The sequence below is a fragment of the Numida meleagris genome, chromosome 11 (assembly GCF_002078875.1).
Source record: "Numida meleagris isolate 19003 breed g44 Domestic line chromosome 11, NumMel1.0, whole genome shotgun sequence".
Lineage (NCBI taxonomy): Eukaryota > Metazoa > Chordata > Aves > Galliformes > Numididae > Numida > Numida meleagris.
In genome coordinates this window covers 1,296,411-1,311,339 of record NC_034419.1, presented here as the reverse complement: position 1 = coordinate 1,311,339, position 14,929 = coordinate 1,296,411, and the positions used below count along the sequence as shown (strand labels likewise).

General features: G+C 60.5%; 3 protein-coding genes across 4 annotated transcripts in view; all 3 read left to right on the top strand.

The window, feature by feature from the left end:
- Positions 166-4,418, top strand: NPRL2 (NPR2-like, GATOR1 complex subunit). Of its 2 annotated transcripts, XR_002442385.1 has the most exons (13): positions 166-324; positions 525-616; positions 693-861; positions 1,291-1,399; positions 1,612-1,748; positions 1,961-2,058; positions 2,158-2,194; positions 2,292-2,385; positions 2,461-2,578; positions 2,670-2,812; positions 2,957-3,043; positions 3,872-3,980; positions 4,100-4,418. XR_002442385.1 is itself a non-coding variant. In XM_021409080.1 (12 exons), exons 1-11 carry the CDS (start codon positions 253-255, stop codon positions 3,022-3,024), a joined length of 1,137 nt encoding a protein of 378 aa, XP_021264755.1. In that variant the 5' UTR covers positions 166-252; the 3' UTR covers positions 3,025-3,043; positions 3,872-4,418. The 2 variants fall into 2 exon arrangements, 1 of the variants encoding a protein (XP_021264755.1); XM_021409080.1 differs by having other exon boundaries at positions 3,872-4,418.
- On the top strand, positions 3,039-11,877 carry ZMYND10 (zinc finger MYND-type containing 10). The gene is made up of 12 exons (XM_021409078.1): positions 3,039-3,310; positions 3,872-3,980; positions 4,995-5,111; positions 6,184-6,237; positions 6,322-6,474; positions 8,364-8,452; positions 8,750-8,850; positions 9,741-9,913; positions 10,108-10,233; positions 11,065-11,186; positions 11,308-11,433; positions 11,556-11,877. The coding sequence occupies exons 1-12, from the start codon at positions 3,219-3,221 to the stop codon at positions 11,638-11,640; spliced, it is 1,347 nt and encodes a 448-aa protein (XP_021264753.1). The 5' UTR covers positions 3,039-3,218; the 3' UTR covers positions 11,641-11,877.
- Positions 12,852-14,929, top strand: part of RASSF1 (Ras association domain family member 1) — a 4,408-nt gene continuing 2,330 nt past the window's right edge. The window contains exons 1-2 of the mRNA XM_021409082.1: positions 12,852-13,193; positions 14,232-14,353. Of these exons, the coding sequence (XP_021264757.1) occupies positions 12,944-13,193; positions 14,232-14,353 (372 nt within the window). The 5' untranslated portion in view covers positions 12,852-12,943. The remainder of the gene's footprint in view (positions 13,194-14,231; positions 14,354-14,929) is intronic.

Here is a 14,929-nt window from a genome sequence, read left to right as displayed (position 1 = left end):
GAGCGGAAGAGCCGCGACTCGCTTTCGGCCGTCAGCGCCATGCTGGCGCCGGGAGACGGGAGGGCGAGGCGCGCGCGGCGATTGGGCGAAGGGGATGCCGCTCTGCCCCGCCGGGCCCGCCCCCGCCGCGCCGTCCGTTCGCTGAGTGGGTAACGGAGGTGTCGCTCAAGCAGAGGGTCCGCCCCCCGGACGGGGAGCTGGAGGCGGGGCGCATGCGCGCTGCGGGCGGCCGGCTGCTGCGGCGGGGCCGCCATGGGGGGCCGCATCGAGTGCGTGTTCTTCAGCGAGTTCCACCCCACGCTCGGGCCCAAGATCACCTACCAGGTGCGGGGCGCGGCCGGGCCGGGGGTCCCAGGCCTGAGGACGTCTGCCGGCGGGGGGGAGACGGTGCACGGGGGGCGGCCCCGCGTGCGTGACCGCTGCTGGATGGGCTCGGGTGCCGCGGAGAAATAGCGCCGGGGAACCTGGTGCCGGGGGGCGGTGGTGCCGGGGCCCGTCGGTTCTGCAGCCCGCTGATCCCGCAGGTGCCCGAGGACTTCATCTCGCGGGAGCTGTTCGACACGGTGCAGGTGTACGTGATCACCAAGCCCGAGCTGCAGAACAAGCTCATCACCGTGTGAGTGCTGCTGTGTGGGGAGCGGGTGCCCGCCCGCAGCCCCCAGCACTGGGCACAAGCCCCTCTCCTCCCGCAGCACCGCCATGGAGAAGAAGCTGATCGGCTGCCCCGTCTGCATCGAGCACAAGAAGTACAGCCGCAACGCTCTGCTCTTCAACCTCGGCTTCGTCTGTGACGCACGAGCCAAGGCCTGTGCGCTGGAGCCCATCGTCAAGAAGCTGGCAGGCTACCTCACCACGCTGGAGGTGCGCCGGCCTCTGGCTGTGTTGAGTGGGGAGGGTCAGACTGGGCAGCAGGGAAAGCTGTCTTACTGTGAGAGCGGTCAGACGCTGGAACAGGCATCCCGGAGGGGTGGTTGGTGCCCCACAGCCTGTCTGTGTTCAGGGGGCATTTGGACAATGCCCTCAGTAATGTGCTTTAGCTTGTGGTTTTCCCTGAAGCGGTCAGACACTTGGACTAGGTGGTCATGAAGGTCTCTGACAGCTGAGCTATTCTTTTTTTTTTCCTTTTGTTTCTTTTTTTTTTTTTTTTCACGTCCCCTGAGTATTCAGCAGACCTTTCCTCTTGTGACTTTGAGGCAAGCGGAGTGCTCTGGAGATGGGCCTGTGGAACATGTGGTTCCTTAGCCAGCAGTACCTCCAGGAGGAGCTGGCTCAATTTTCTCCCTTCTTCAGCTGGAAAGCGGTTTCATCTCTAATAAAGAGAGCAAACAGAAGCTGGTGCCTATTATGACCATCCTGCTGGAGGAGCTGAATGCCAAAGGAAAGTGCACCCTTCCCATAGGTAGGTGCTGGGCAGCAAGGGCGGAGTGGGGCTGGGGGGCCGCTGCCCCGACACTTTGTGCTTGCAGCTGGAGCCTGCCTGAGCCAGCCTGGCTCAAAAAAATGGGGTTTTGGCCACAAACTCCTTCCTTCATGTGGCTTAAAGGTGTTCTGGGGCTACTGACAGCAAGCTCCAGAGGTGCCTGTGGGAACTGAAGCTCCTCTTCCCTCCAGATGAGTCAAACACCATCCACTTGAAGGTGATTGAGCAGCGGCCAGACCCCCCCATCGTGCAGGAGTACGATGTGCCCGTCTTCACCCAGAACAAGGATGACTTCTTCAACTCCCAGTGGGACCTCACCACGCAGCAGGTCCGTGTGGAGAGGGTGCTTGGGGTGGGAGCTGCCCCAGAGCTTCACACAGTCCCCAGCGTAGTTCAGTGCTCCCTACTTTGTGCTTGGGGCTGCAGGTGACCCATTCACCCAGCATGCAGTGGGGTTTCACAGGCGGCAGGCTGCTGCCATGGATGACTCATTATTTCACTATTTTTGCTCCCCATTGCCTCTTGCCTCCGTGCTCCCAGATCCTGCCATACATCGATGGGTTTCGACACGTTCAGAAGATTTCTGCTGAAGCGGACGTGGAGCTGAACTTGGTGCGCATTGCTGTGCAGAACCTCCTGTGAGTGCAGTGGGGATGTGGCCAGACCGGAGTCAGGGTGGTGGGGGCTGCCCAAGGCGGGGGACCTCTGCTCCTCTCACCTTTCCCCTTGCCCTGCAGGTACTATGGGGTTGTCACGCTCGTCTCCATACTCCAGGTGAGCTGGCAGCCATGCCATGGGGAGGCCACACTAGGGACACCAATCAACCCCCAGAGCCATGGTGAAGCCAAGCTGCTTGTCACTTACTCCTCAGTACTCCAACGTGTACTGCACCACACCGAAGGTCCAGGACGTGGTGGATGACAAGTGCCTCCAGGAGGAGTGCCTGTCCTATGTCACCAAGCCAGGTGTGCTGCGACTGTGCTACTGTCCCGACACCTGGGAACCTGCCCATGGGGGCTGACAGCAGCGCTTCCCCACAGGGCACAAGCGAGCCAGCCTCCGTGACGTCTTCCAGCTGTACTGCGGCCTCAGCCCCGGCACCACAGTGCGGGACCTCATTTCCCGCTACACCCTGCAGCTGCAGCGCGTGGATGAGAGGTGTGAACCCTGGGCGGTGGGGGCAGGCAGGGGATACTGAGGCAGGGGAGCAGGGGGCTGCCTGAGGGCTCAGTGTTACGCTCTCCCCCAGGAAGCTTATCCAGTTCGGGCTGATGAAGGGGCTCATCCGGCGGCTGCAGAAGTACCCGGTGAAGGTGGCACGGGACGAGCGCAGCCTCCCAGCCCGGCTCTACACAGGCTGCCACAGCTACGACGAGATCTGCTGCAAGACGGGTGGGTGAGCCACCCTGCCTTGTCCCCTCTGAGCTCCCAAACCGCGGGGTAGCAGCACACGGGGGCAGAGAAGCTTGGGGAGGCATTGGGAGGGAACAGGGAGACTTGAAGCTCCCAGCAACGAGCACCTCCTTTTCACCCCAGGCATGAGTTACAAGGAGCTGGATGAGCGCCTGGAGAACGACCCCAACATCATCGTGTGCTGGAAGTGACGGAGCCGGCCCGGCCGCGGTGCGCGCTGCGTGTGTCCCCGCGTGCCCCCGTCTGCCCCCAGGCGTACCGCAGCCTGCTGACCCTCCTCCGCGCCGCTAGGGGGCGCCAGAGGCTCTTCCGCGCCGCAAAGGGAGCGCTGCAGGGCCCCTCCCGCCACCGGCGCCGCGGTAGCCGTAGCAACGCCACCGACGCCATGGCCGCCGCGGAGCCGCTGTCGGCCGCCGAGGCGGAGGCGCTGGTGCGGGCGTTGCGTGGCACCGAGCTGCAGGATGCCGGCGGGAAGGGGTGCGGGGAGCGGGCCCGGCTTTGGGCGGCCCTACGGGGCCTGGAAGGGGAGAGGGAGGCGGGGCTATCAATTCGAGATGTCCCCCCGTGAGGCGATGGGGGGGGTTCCCCAGAGGATCTGGGGTAAGGAGGGGGCCCGGGCTGGGGAGGGAGGAAGCAGGCAGAGGGTCACAGGGGTGGTGGGGGTATATCTGAGGAGTCCCTCACAGGGGATTGTGGGTTTGGGGATCCCCAGAGGGCGTGGGAGGGAGTAAGGAGGGGCCTCACACTGTGGAGGGACCCAGAGGGTAAGGAGGGACTGGAGGGTGTGGGGGATGAGGAGCTGTAAATCTGGGGTGTCTCCCGTGATGGGAGGTGGGTTTGAGGGTATCCACAAGGCCTGGGACGGGGTAAGGGGGGGGTGTCATGTCGTGGCAGACCCAGAGGGCCATGTGGATTGGAGGGGTAAATGTGAGGTTTTCCCTCGTGTTGGGGGGTGGCTTTTTGGGGCCTCCTGAGCGTCTGCATGGGACTGCGGGGTGAGGAGGGACCCTAGCTCAGGGTGACCTGGCCATCCTGCAGGTGGCTTCGGCAGCATGAGTGCGTGGAGAAACTGAACATGCATGCCATCCTGAGTGCCTCTGCCGGCCAGGAGCAGCTCCTCACCGAGCTGCTCGTCAGCCACGCCAAGGTGAGCACAGGGGGCAGCTGACCGCCGAGCTCAGGGCCTGCTGCCCAGCCTCATCCCTCATCTTGGTCCTGGTCAGTGGGGAAATGCGCCAGTGGGCCCCCTGCTTCTTCTTGGGCCAGGCTGCTGGAGCCAGGCTTCTCCCACCTGAGGAGTGCCGGTGCCCGCAATTTGCCCCTCGCACACGTTGTGGTCCTGATACTTTCCCTGGATTTCTTCTTTGAGACAAAGCCATGAACTGCACAGTCAGGAGGGATGGGGTGTAATGCAGGTAGTGGGTGGGTGCAACACAGAGCCTTGTGCCAGGCTCTCAGCCTCCAGCTGCATCTGATTTTGGAATAAATTGTCGATGGTGAAGAATCTGCTGTTGAAGACGTTGCACTGGTGGTTTGCCATTGTTGCTTTTCAAAAAACATTAAAAGCCAAGCTGTGGTGTTCCTGCCTGTTGGTTTCTGGTTCCTCCCTGGACACTGTTTGCACTGGCACTTCTGGTTGCAGCTCTCTGTCCTGTACTTGGGAGGGCTCAGCCCCAGCATGGCCTGGGCTGTGTGGGGACATCGGAGGCCCTGGCTCTCCCTGGTCCTTGGCCATGTCTTCCCCTTCATAACCCCAGCATCGCTCCCTGCCCTCCTCTGCTCTCTGAGGCCAGAAACTCAGTAGAAAGCTGTTGATTTCCGATACCTTCCTCCTCAGGACAACTCCAAAATCTGTGCAGTTGAACACAGGTGATAAAACAGCTGTTCTTTCTCCAAATGTTATTGTTGCATTGGGAAATAACAGATTTGCCTGGGCCCGTGCTGTCTCGGCTTTCCCGCTTGTGCACTGCAATGGAAATGCGTTGCTCTTCAATTGTTGGGCACACAGCATCTGCTATGAAGGGAAGGCTCAAAAACTGGTGGTATAAGAAAGCAAACTGGTGCTGTGTCACGTGCCTCAGGAACAAAACAGCCATGGGGTGCTGGGCACCAGCCTGCCCCTCTGCCTCACGTTTGTCTGAAAGGCTGTGCTCCTGTCCAGATTCCTGTTCTCATCGGAGAGCTGATCTCAGCCGAGGTCTGGAAGCACAAGGTCTTTCCCGTGCTGTGCCGGCTGGAGGATTTCCACCCAAGCAGCACCTTCCCCATCTACGTGGTGGTGAGTGGAGGGGGCAGCAGGGACAGGAGCTGAGCATGCAGTGGGGCAGCCCTGGGGGCCACCGAAGCACCCAGGCAGGCAGCAGGGGCTGGTGGCAGAGCGCTCAGCTGGTGCTCCGCCATGAGACGGCCTCAGCCATTCACAGCCATCCTCAGGAACCCGCGTGGGTGCTTGGGTCACCCTAACAGCTCTGAAATGTGGTGCTGGATATGCACTGTGACAGGAATGGGAATGGGAGAATCGCCCATCTCCTGAAACTGCAGGAGAGCTGAGTAAACTGCAGAATTAGTTCACTGGCTGGAGATTGGGCAGACAGCGCTACCTTTAAAAATAGGACTTGCACTGAAGTTCTCAGAGCTGTGATTTTACCTCTCAGCAGGCTGAGAACTGCAGTGATCAACAGGTTCTGTACCTGTTGGATAACTTCCCTGCAGGATTGTCTGCTGAAGTATAACACAGCCTTGGAAATTTTGACAGACCCCGTTATGTCCTTGCCTTTTCTGCAACCACGAGCAGCTCCTCAGTGCCTAGAAAAGCGTGTGAGAAGTGCCCTGGGTCTGCCTAATATTACACCACCCTTCCTGAAGAGGCACCAAGCCATGTCGGGGAACGCTGCAGTTCCCATCCTGGCTCCCAGGCAGCAATGCCCCGAGGGCACTCACCCCTCTTTGAGCAGTTTTTCTCTAGTGTTTCTAACCACAGCTTAAATGCCTCCAAGTTAAAAAGAATAAATACCTTTCTTCTTGCTGAGAGCAGCGGTCCCCTGGGCCATTTTCTTCAAGAGAGAGATTCAGGGACTTTGCTTCTCTCTGGAGGATGCTGCCCTGGATCTAAGACAAATCTACCCCAAAGCTCAGGAGTTTTAGCCAATTTTCAGTCCAGAGCACCATCCTGCTGGGGAAAGGTGGTGTTTTCCCTTGATAGCTGTTTGTCTGCAGCATTGCCGCAGAGCAACCTCACAGGTCCTCAGACCCAGGACAAGCTGTCCGTGCTGCCTTTTGGCCACAACAGCAGCTTTTAGGGGGAAGAGCCCCATTCCCACCAGCTGCCTCCTGCTGTTTTCCCCCCTCAGCTGCATCACGAAGCCTCCATCATCAACCTCCTGGAGACAGTGTTTTTTCACAAGGTAAGCAGCATGCTCAGCTTTCTTTAGCATAAAGGCGAGCAGGCTATGGAGGACTGACTCTCTGAATCTCTTGTTATTGCGAAGGAGATCTGCGAGTCAGCAGAGGACAGCATTCTGGATTTAATTGATTACTGCCACCGAAAACTGACCCTGCTCGCAGCTCGAAGCGCCAGCGGACAAGCAGTGACCCAGCAGGAGCTTCGTCCCGAGGAGCTGGCCAGCCCTTTGTCCATGCAGGTGAGGAGAGTGCTGTGCCTTGCTGGGGACACGTGGTGGAAGTGGTGGGCAGCATGAGGAGGCCCAGAGGGGCTGTCTTATGGAGAATGCCTTGGCTGCAGCACCAGCACCTCCTGCCCTTCTTGTGGCAGCCTGGTGTTAGCAATGCTCTGTGCTCAGCTCGCACAGGCTGTGTGTTGCTCCCTCCACCCTGCAGCTGTGTTTCCTACCTGTCTCACAGCAGTACCAGCTTGAGGCTGCCTGCAGGACAGATTTTGAGCTGGGGGAACCCTGGAGAGCTGATAATAAGGCTAGGGAATGAGTGCAGGGGTTTGAGCCATTTGCTGGAATGGTGTGATTACATCTCCATGGAGCTCATGAAACCACCTGAGCTCAGGCTGCCACTGTAGCCAGCCAGGATTAACCATGAAAGCGATCCCTCTATCTATCTATGTATGATATAACTGGGAGTTGCCCTAATGCATTTCCAGCCAACTTCCTCAGTCCTCTGAGCAATGCCTCCTCTTAGTGCTGGTCTGCAGCGAGCCCAGGCTGTTCACATTTGGGTGTACCAGAGCAGCTGTGCACCCATTTCTGCTGTGGGAGCTCATTTTGCTTCTCAGCACCTAAATTTTTCCCCTGAAAGTGTGCAGATCATGAGGAGTGTCTGGAGAAATGGAGTTAAAGCAATAGCCTGCATACTGGGCAGTGCTTCCTTCTGCATCCATCCTTTGGCTTGCTGCCCGAGTGTGTGTTCCTCTTCCAGAAAAGGGAAGGAAGTGAAGGGTTCCTGAGCACAATAGGGATTTTTTTCCAGGAAATGTTTTCCCAGCTTGGGGCAGGGGGCTTCCAGTATCTGCTTTGACACAACTCAGGGAAAAATGATCCTTTCTAGCTAGTAGGGCTCTAAAAAGCACTAGCTGCCCAAGGAGCCTGGCTTCCCCCGATTCATCCCAGCCCCTCCTGATTTAACATACAACGACTCCATAGTAAAAAGCAGCTTCTGCCCTCTCCTGTGCTGCAAAGCCTGTTGTTCTCTATGGCTGTGTGCTGTGGTGACCCTGGAGCAGCCCGAAGCATGGACAGTCCCTGTGTTACAGTGGCAGAGAAGAGGTCTGGCTACCAGCAGGAGCCTCAGAGAAGGAGGACTCCTTCATGGAGCCTCACAGGCACTCCCGCATGGGGCACTGGCATGGGGAGAGCAGGGAGAAATCTCACTGCAGGAATTGAGAAGGAAACTGTTGCATGGGTGCTTTAGAGGAGTACAGGTGGTTTAAGATGAGAGCTGCTGAGGTCAGCTCTGCATGCAAAGCTGTGAGCTGATGAGCTCATCTGGGACTGGAGAGGAGAAGGAGCAGGCACCTCTCAGACTCTATGTCCCAGCAGCCTCAAGAGGGGCTGACTCAGAAGGTGTTTGGGCTGCTCTGCTGGGCACGTGGAGGATGGAAGCAGTGCACACATTGCCTGGAGGCCAGGTGGCATAGCTGTGGCCTGGCATAACTCCGGGAGGGATTTTGGCTGGCCGTAAGTTGGAGAGGAGAGGCAGAGCCAGAGAGGCAGGTCAAGGACTGACGTTGCGCCATGGCCAAGCTTCTCCTCCTCCTCCTGGTGATGCAGCTCCCCTCTCCCACAGCCTCAGCTGTCTGCAGGGCCACAGGGCGATGCCAGAGAGGATGCCTGTAAAGGACAGGGACAGGAAGGACGAGCTAGAGCAGGCTGCAGGCACTGCTGTCCCTGCCCTGGCAAACAGGCGGTGCTGCTGCAGTCCAGATGAGGACCAGAGTTTGTTTTGCAGGGTTTTGGTTTCCTCCCCACTCCGTGGTTGCTGATGTGCAGCCAACGAGCTGCCTCTTTGTTGCTCTTGGGAAACAGGGCCTCAAATCCCAACTCTGCTTGCCCCCACTCCACAGGAGCTGCAGAAGCAGGCGGAGATGATGGAGTTTGAGATTTCCCTGAAAGCACTGTCTGTGCTGCGGTTCATCACTGACCAGGTGGACAGGTAGGTACCCAGGCACGGCAGAGAATGTGCCCCAAGCACTCCATTTGAGATTCCTGTGGGTTCTAGGTCCTGCTCTGTGCCTGGACCCCTCATGCACCTGGCTGCGGCAGCAGTGGCACTGTCCTGGGAGGCAAACACAACAGCACTCCACCCTACTCTGTGGCACTCAGTGGGAAATGGAGCTGCTTTGACTGTCGTCATTGTTCTCCTGTCTCTCCCAGCTGCCTCAGGGAGGGCTTGTATCCGTTCTGGCATTTGCCCGAGAGCACCATCTCACCCTCTCTCTTGAATCTCCAGTTTGCCCCTGAGTGCGCTGACACGGATGCTGAACACCCACAACCTGCCCTGCCTCCTTGTCGAGCTGGTGGAGCATTGCCCATGGAGCTGCCGTGAAGCAGGTGCGGATCGTGCCCTGTGCTGCCTTGCTCAGACTTGCACCTACTGATGGGTCTTCTGCGGGAGCCCTGGCAGCTCCGCACCTCTGCAGCCAGGCGGGTCCCCCCTTCCTCCTTGCATCCCTCTGAGCAACGGTGCAGTGGGAAAAGGCACAGTCCACTGCAGCCCTGTGAGGGGAAAGCATCTCACCAGGGGTTCACTATGTGGGTAAGGGAGGAAGAGATACCGGGAAGCACGTGGCTCCACACGTGTTGAGAAGCCCAGCTGGATGTGGGAGCTTTCCTTCCTCCGGCCAGGAAATGCATCCCTTCTGTCTGCATGCATGCTCGGAGTGTCAGAGGGAGCTTTGATCCAAGGTCCCGAGGGAGGGACTGGAAAGAAAGCAGAGTGCAAAGGCATTTCCAGGCTGTGCAGATGCAGGGTTACATCCTCCTCTACCCCACAGAGCAGCACAGTAGCTTGTTCTGTCACTTCTGTTATAGTTGTGCTACTTCTGGCTTTCACTGGCTGAAGTACCTCAGGAAGAGTGGGTGCTGGCTGTGCTGACATCCCAAAACATGCCTCTGCAGCAGCTCTGCTGCTGTGGCATGGGTTCCCCCACAATCTTACCAGTGTTCTTCAGTCTTGGCCAAGTACAGAAGGTGACACTGCAGGGATCTTTCAGTTCCTGCCACATCTGTATCACCTTAAGACGTGTTCTTAATGCTTTTCATGCTCTCTAAAATAGTGTCTCTGCACCAAGAAGGTTGCTATGCTATGAGGCAGGCAGAAACAGAGGGGCTTGCCTGAGCCAGGGTGAGGAAGCGGATGAAGGGCAGCATCCCAACCCTGAGCCCTGTTTCCTGGGGCAGCTCTGTCCTGCCCTGGAACCCTGTGTTCTTTTGTCCCTCAGGCAAGTTCAAGAAGTTTGAGAACGGCACTTGGCACGTGGTGCCCCCTGAAGACCAGATGAAGATGACTAAGCTCGATGGGCAGGTGTGGCTTGCCCTCCTCAACCTCCTGCTCAGCCCCGAATGCCAACGCAAGTACCACTTTGATGGCTTCAACAAGAGCCAGCTCCTTAAGGTAGGCTTTGTGGAGGATAGTGCTGTGAGAGCAGCAGTGCACTGCTTGGGACTCCTGTGAGTTGCTCTGCCAGTGCCCCAAGGTCCCTGCTCATGCTGTGCTGCTTGCTTGGTGCACATGCAGAACCCTTGAGCCTCATAACCCAGCTCTGGCTCCCTTGTCCTGACTTCTTTCTTTTTGCTCTTCACTTGCAGCTCCGTGCATTCCTGACAGACGTCCTCCTGGACCAGCTGCCCAATCTGGTGGAGATGCAGAGATTTCTGAGCCACCTGGCAGTGACAGAGCCAGCTCCCCCCAAAAAGGATCTTGTGCTGGAGCAGGCATGTGGTGACTTCTTTCATCTCTCCTGCTGTTCTCTTTTAAGCCTGGTCACTACCTACCCCTTTTCCTTCAGCCAAGCACCCATTTCACTGTGACACCCTCACTGCCAGAAAATGTGTGCAAAGAGAGGGCAGATCACTGCCCCAGCTCAACTGCTGGCATGTCAGTGGGGTGGGGACAGGTAGGGGGCATGCTGGGGACCTTATCCATGCTACTGCCCTTCTCTGCAGCTCTGCCTTTGGGCTTGCGTGGCTCCTGCCTGCGCCAAGGACAGGCAGGGGGAGCCAGCTGGAGGCACATGCACAGGCTCCTCTCCCTACTCAGCAAGCAGTGAACTCACTCGTTGTCACGGAGCCAAACAGAGAAAAGTTCTTTTTCCATTCGACTTCTCTCAGAGCAGCCTCCTCCCCTTCCAGGCCTGGCTATTTTTGCTTGGCCGGGGCCATCAGCACTGTTTGAAGCAGCATCTTCCTCTGTGTGTGCTGCTCTTGGCTGGCGCTTTCCCTTTCACAGCAACCAGCCCTTCCCTTGGTGTTCGTATTTGGGGAAGTGACGGGTGGAAAAATCTGCTCAGATGAATGGCTCTGGAGCACTGGGTTCATGCTGCTGCTGCAGCCCTGGCTGGCACAGCACTGGGATGGTGGGCTCTGCCTGGGAGCCGGGTTTTGCCCATTTCACCTAATGCTTGTTGCCTTGTTGGACAAGTGGCTCTGTTCCCTGTGTACCCTAAAGCATGCCCTGCACTGCCTCTGCTCCCCGTGCCCCGGGCTAGCTGCCCTCCTGTCCCCACCTGCACTGGCTGCCACCTCCCACTCTGCTTCTCCTATCAGGTGCCCGTCATCTGGGACCACATCCTGAAGAAGAACATGGGCAAGTGGGAGGCCATCGCCAAGCACCAGGTGAAGCACGCCTTCAGCCCCACCGAGGAAGAGCTGAAGCTCCAGGCACGCAGGTGAGGCCCGGCTCCATGCCATTGTCTCCAGGGTCCCAGGGAGCGGGCGCTGGAGCTGTGGCAGCGTGCTGCTTGCTGCCCCTTCCTCATGAGCAGCCTCTCCCCTCCTGTCCCGCTGCAGGTGGGCGCAGATGTACAGCCTGGACATGCTGGAGGCCCTCACCCCTGACAAGCCCCGCTGCCGGGTGTGCGGTGTGGAGGCGGCCAAGCGGTGCTCTCGCTGCAGGAACGAGTGGTACTGCACGCGGTAAGGGACGTGCGGCCCCTTCTCTGAGCCTCACGGCCGCTGATGGATGCTGCCAGGGATGGGGCATGTCCCCTGGGCTCTGCAGAGTGGGCACAGCCCTGATGCGCGGCTCCTACCGACAGGGCGTGCCAGGTCCAGCACTGGCAGAAGCACCGCACCGCCTGCAACCTGCTGGCCCAGGCACCGAGCACTGCAGGCACGCTGTGAGCAGGGCAGGGTCTGGCATGCAGCATGGCGAGGCCTGGTTCTCCTTGGAGAAAAGCTCCTTAGCATAACATGGGCAGTCTCGCAGCCCTTCTCCCTGGTAGCCTCATGGAGCTCAGCCTCCCTCTCCCCACCACACAACACCCCCGCTCCTACTGCACCCTGCAGGGGCTCGGCTCCCCCTCTTGTCTCCTCTTAGAAGACAATAAACCACTTCCTCCCCTCCCTCGCACCCAGGGAGAGGTTTGTGTGTGTCGCTTTTTACCCCATGCGACAACAGGAAGCCTGGAGAGCTTGAAAAAGAGCAACCAAAGGTTGGAAATGGTGATCAAAGCGGCCAAGCCCGCTGTGACAAAGGCATGGGCTCACTCTCTCAGCAAGGTCCCCGAAGGGAGCGGGACAAGAAGGGCTCGGCATCACCTCCTGGCGTTAGAGCAGCAGGGCGGGAGGCAGAGGATGTGGTTAGCGTGGAGCTGAGTGAGCAGGCACGCTCCTCGGGGTTTGTCATCTGCTGCCTGTAGGGTCCGGGGTCACTTGCAGAATGGAACTGTAGAAGACCCTGAGCTGGAGGGACCTGCTGGGATTACCAGCACCCGGCCCCACACTGCACCACCCAAACATCAATGTCTGCGAGTGTTGTCCAAATGCCCCTTGAGCTCCCACAGCTTGGAGCTGTGAGCACTTCTGTAGGAGGAAAAAGAAGAGCCTCGGTATTATTTTTTTTTTGTTTCCCCCTCTGCTTTCAGCTGAAGGGACTTCAGCGCTGAGTGTCATCCCCTGGGTGCTGTGTGGCCCCAGGGCACCTGGGGGATCCCGGTGGCATTACAGGGGCATTGGAGCTGGGGGCTCGGGGCAGGCGGACTCCCCATACCGCAACCCCTCTGCCTGCGGGGCTGGGAGCTCGGCTTTACCACCCCCGGTGCTCTGGGAAGCGGTGGCGGAGGCTAGGAGGATGTTCGCAGCCGGCTGGGCCCCGCGGTGCTCGTTTCCGTGCGGCGGTGGGGGGAGGAGAGGGCCCTTCTGCCCCCGGAGGGAGCTCGGGGCTGACCGCTGCCGTTCCAGGGCAGCCCCCGCCGGGGAAACTGAGGCATAGAGCAGGGCTGCCCCGGGCTGCGGGGAACGGGGCCGGCCCGAGCCCCCCCCTTCGTCCCCGCCTCCATCCCGCCCCGCCGGGCGCAGCCAGCGGAGCCGCCGCCGCCGCCGTCACTCCATCGGCCCTCGCCGGGGCTCTGCCTCAGTTTCCCCCGCGGGGCGGCCGCTCCCGGCCCGGCTCCCGCCCCGCCGCTGCCGAGCAGCGCCCCGGGCCATGGAGCTGATCGAGCTGCGGGAGCTGCAGCCCGAGCCACGGCCGGGCCGGGGCCGCCTGGAGCGAGCCAACGCGCTGCGCATCAGCCCGGCCCGCCGGCACGGCTCCGGGGCGCGGCCCGAGCCCAGGCCGGCGGCGGCACAGGGCACCGGGCACCGCTTCGAGCCCCGGCGCCGCGGGCTCCACACCTGGTGCGACCTCTGCGGGGACTTCGTCTGGGGAGGCGGCAGGAAGAGCCTCCAGTGCCGCCGTGAGTACCGCTCCCCGCGGCTGCCGGGCACGGCGTCCCGGAGCCGAGCATCCCCCCGGGCACTGGGCATCTTCCCTGGGCGCTGGGTGTCCCGGTGCCGGGCATCCCGGTACCGTGCAGCCTCCAGGCACTGGTTGTCCAGGGTTCGGGTATCCTGGTACCGCACATCCCCCTGGGCACTGGGCATCCCAGTACCAAGCATCTTTCTGGGCACCAGGTATCCTGCTGCAAAGCGTTTCCCCAGGCACTGAGCACCCCAGTACTGAGTATAGGGTATCCCTCTCCTGGCACCAGGCATCAGGCATCCTGGTATCGGACCCCACCATGGGTCATCCCCGTATCAGGTTAATTCTACAGAGCATGGGCATACTGATACGGAGCATTCTCCTGGGCACTAGGTGTTCTGGTGCCAAGCCTCCTGGCACCAGACATCCCCACCGGGGATCCTGATATCAGCCTAGGCCTGGGCATCCGGTACCAAACATCCCCTCAAGCGCTGAGCATCCCAGTACTGAGCATCTCCGCCCAGGGCACCCCCACTGGGTACCAGGCATCCCAGGCACTGAGCTCCCCAGTACTGAGTACTCACTCCCACTTGGCACTGGGCATCTCAGTACTGGGCATCCCAAACTGGACACTGGGAGTCCCAGTATTGAGCATCCCTCCAGGGCACAGGCATCCCAGTACTGAGCATCCTGGTCCTGAGCAACCTGGTACCAAGCATTCCTACTGGGCATCCTGGTACCGAGCATTCCAGTACCAACCATCCCAGTACTGAACATTCTGGTGCCATCCCCCCTTGGCATGGGTATCCTGGTACCAAGCATCTGCCCAGGCACCAGGCACTCCACTGCTGGGTGCCCCCACTGCGCGACTCCAGCAGGGGACACGGGCACCTCGGTACGGACCGGCAGCACCATGTGCCATGCGGGTGCTGGCCCTGGGTGCCTTGGTACAGTGTGGGCAGGCAGCACGGGTGGCCTGTGGACACGCGTGGTCTGGTGGGGCCCTTGTACCCATGGTGCCCCCTGCCCCCAGACTGCAGCTTCACCTGCCACTATCGCTGCCGGGCCCTGGTGCGGCTGGACTGCAGCGGCCCCCCAGGCACAGGGGACGAGGACGATGGCAGCGAGCAGGAGCTGGAGAAGGACACGAATGTGGTATGGGACCACGCGGAGGGGGGGGAGAGGGATGGACACGGTGGGAGGGCGGACAGCCCAGGCTGGGCCGTGCCAAGCCAAGGCACACCATGCCATGCCAAGAGAGGCCATGCTATGCCATGCTACCGCACGATGTGCCATGCTGCGCCATGCCATGCCATGCAATGCTATGCAATGCTGTGCCATGCCGTGCCACGCAAACCCGTGCCGTGCCGTGCCCGCAGCAGTCCCGAGTCCGCAGAGTGCGTGGCCCGGGTGAAATCACCGCCGGAAACGGAGCCGCACCGCCCCCGGCCCGCGTCAGGCCAACTGCCGCGGCGGGGCGGGGCTGGGCTAAACCGGGCCGGGCAGCGGGAGAGCGGGAGAGAGCGGAGCCGGGCGGGGACTGCGCGAGGCAGCGGGCCGAGCCGAGCCGGGACCGGGACCGGGACTGAACCGAGCTGGGACCTGAGCCGAGGAGCGGCGCTGAGCCGAGCCGAGCCGAGCTGAGCCGGGCGAAGCGCTTGGAGCGCAGCGGGGGCGTGCGGAGCCGAGTCGGAGCGGGCGGGCTGGCGCGGGGCCGGGCGTGCCCCTGTG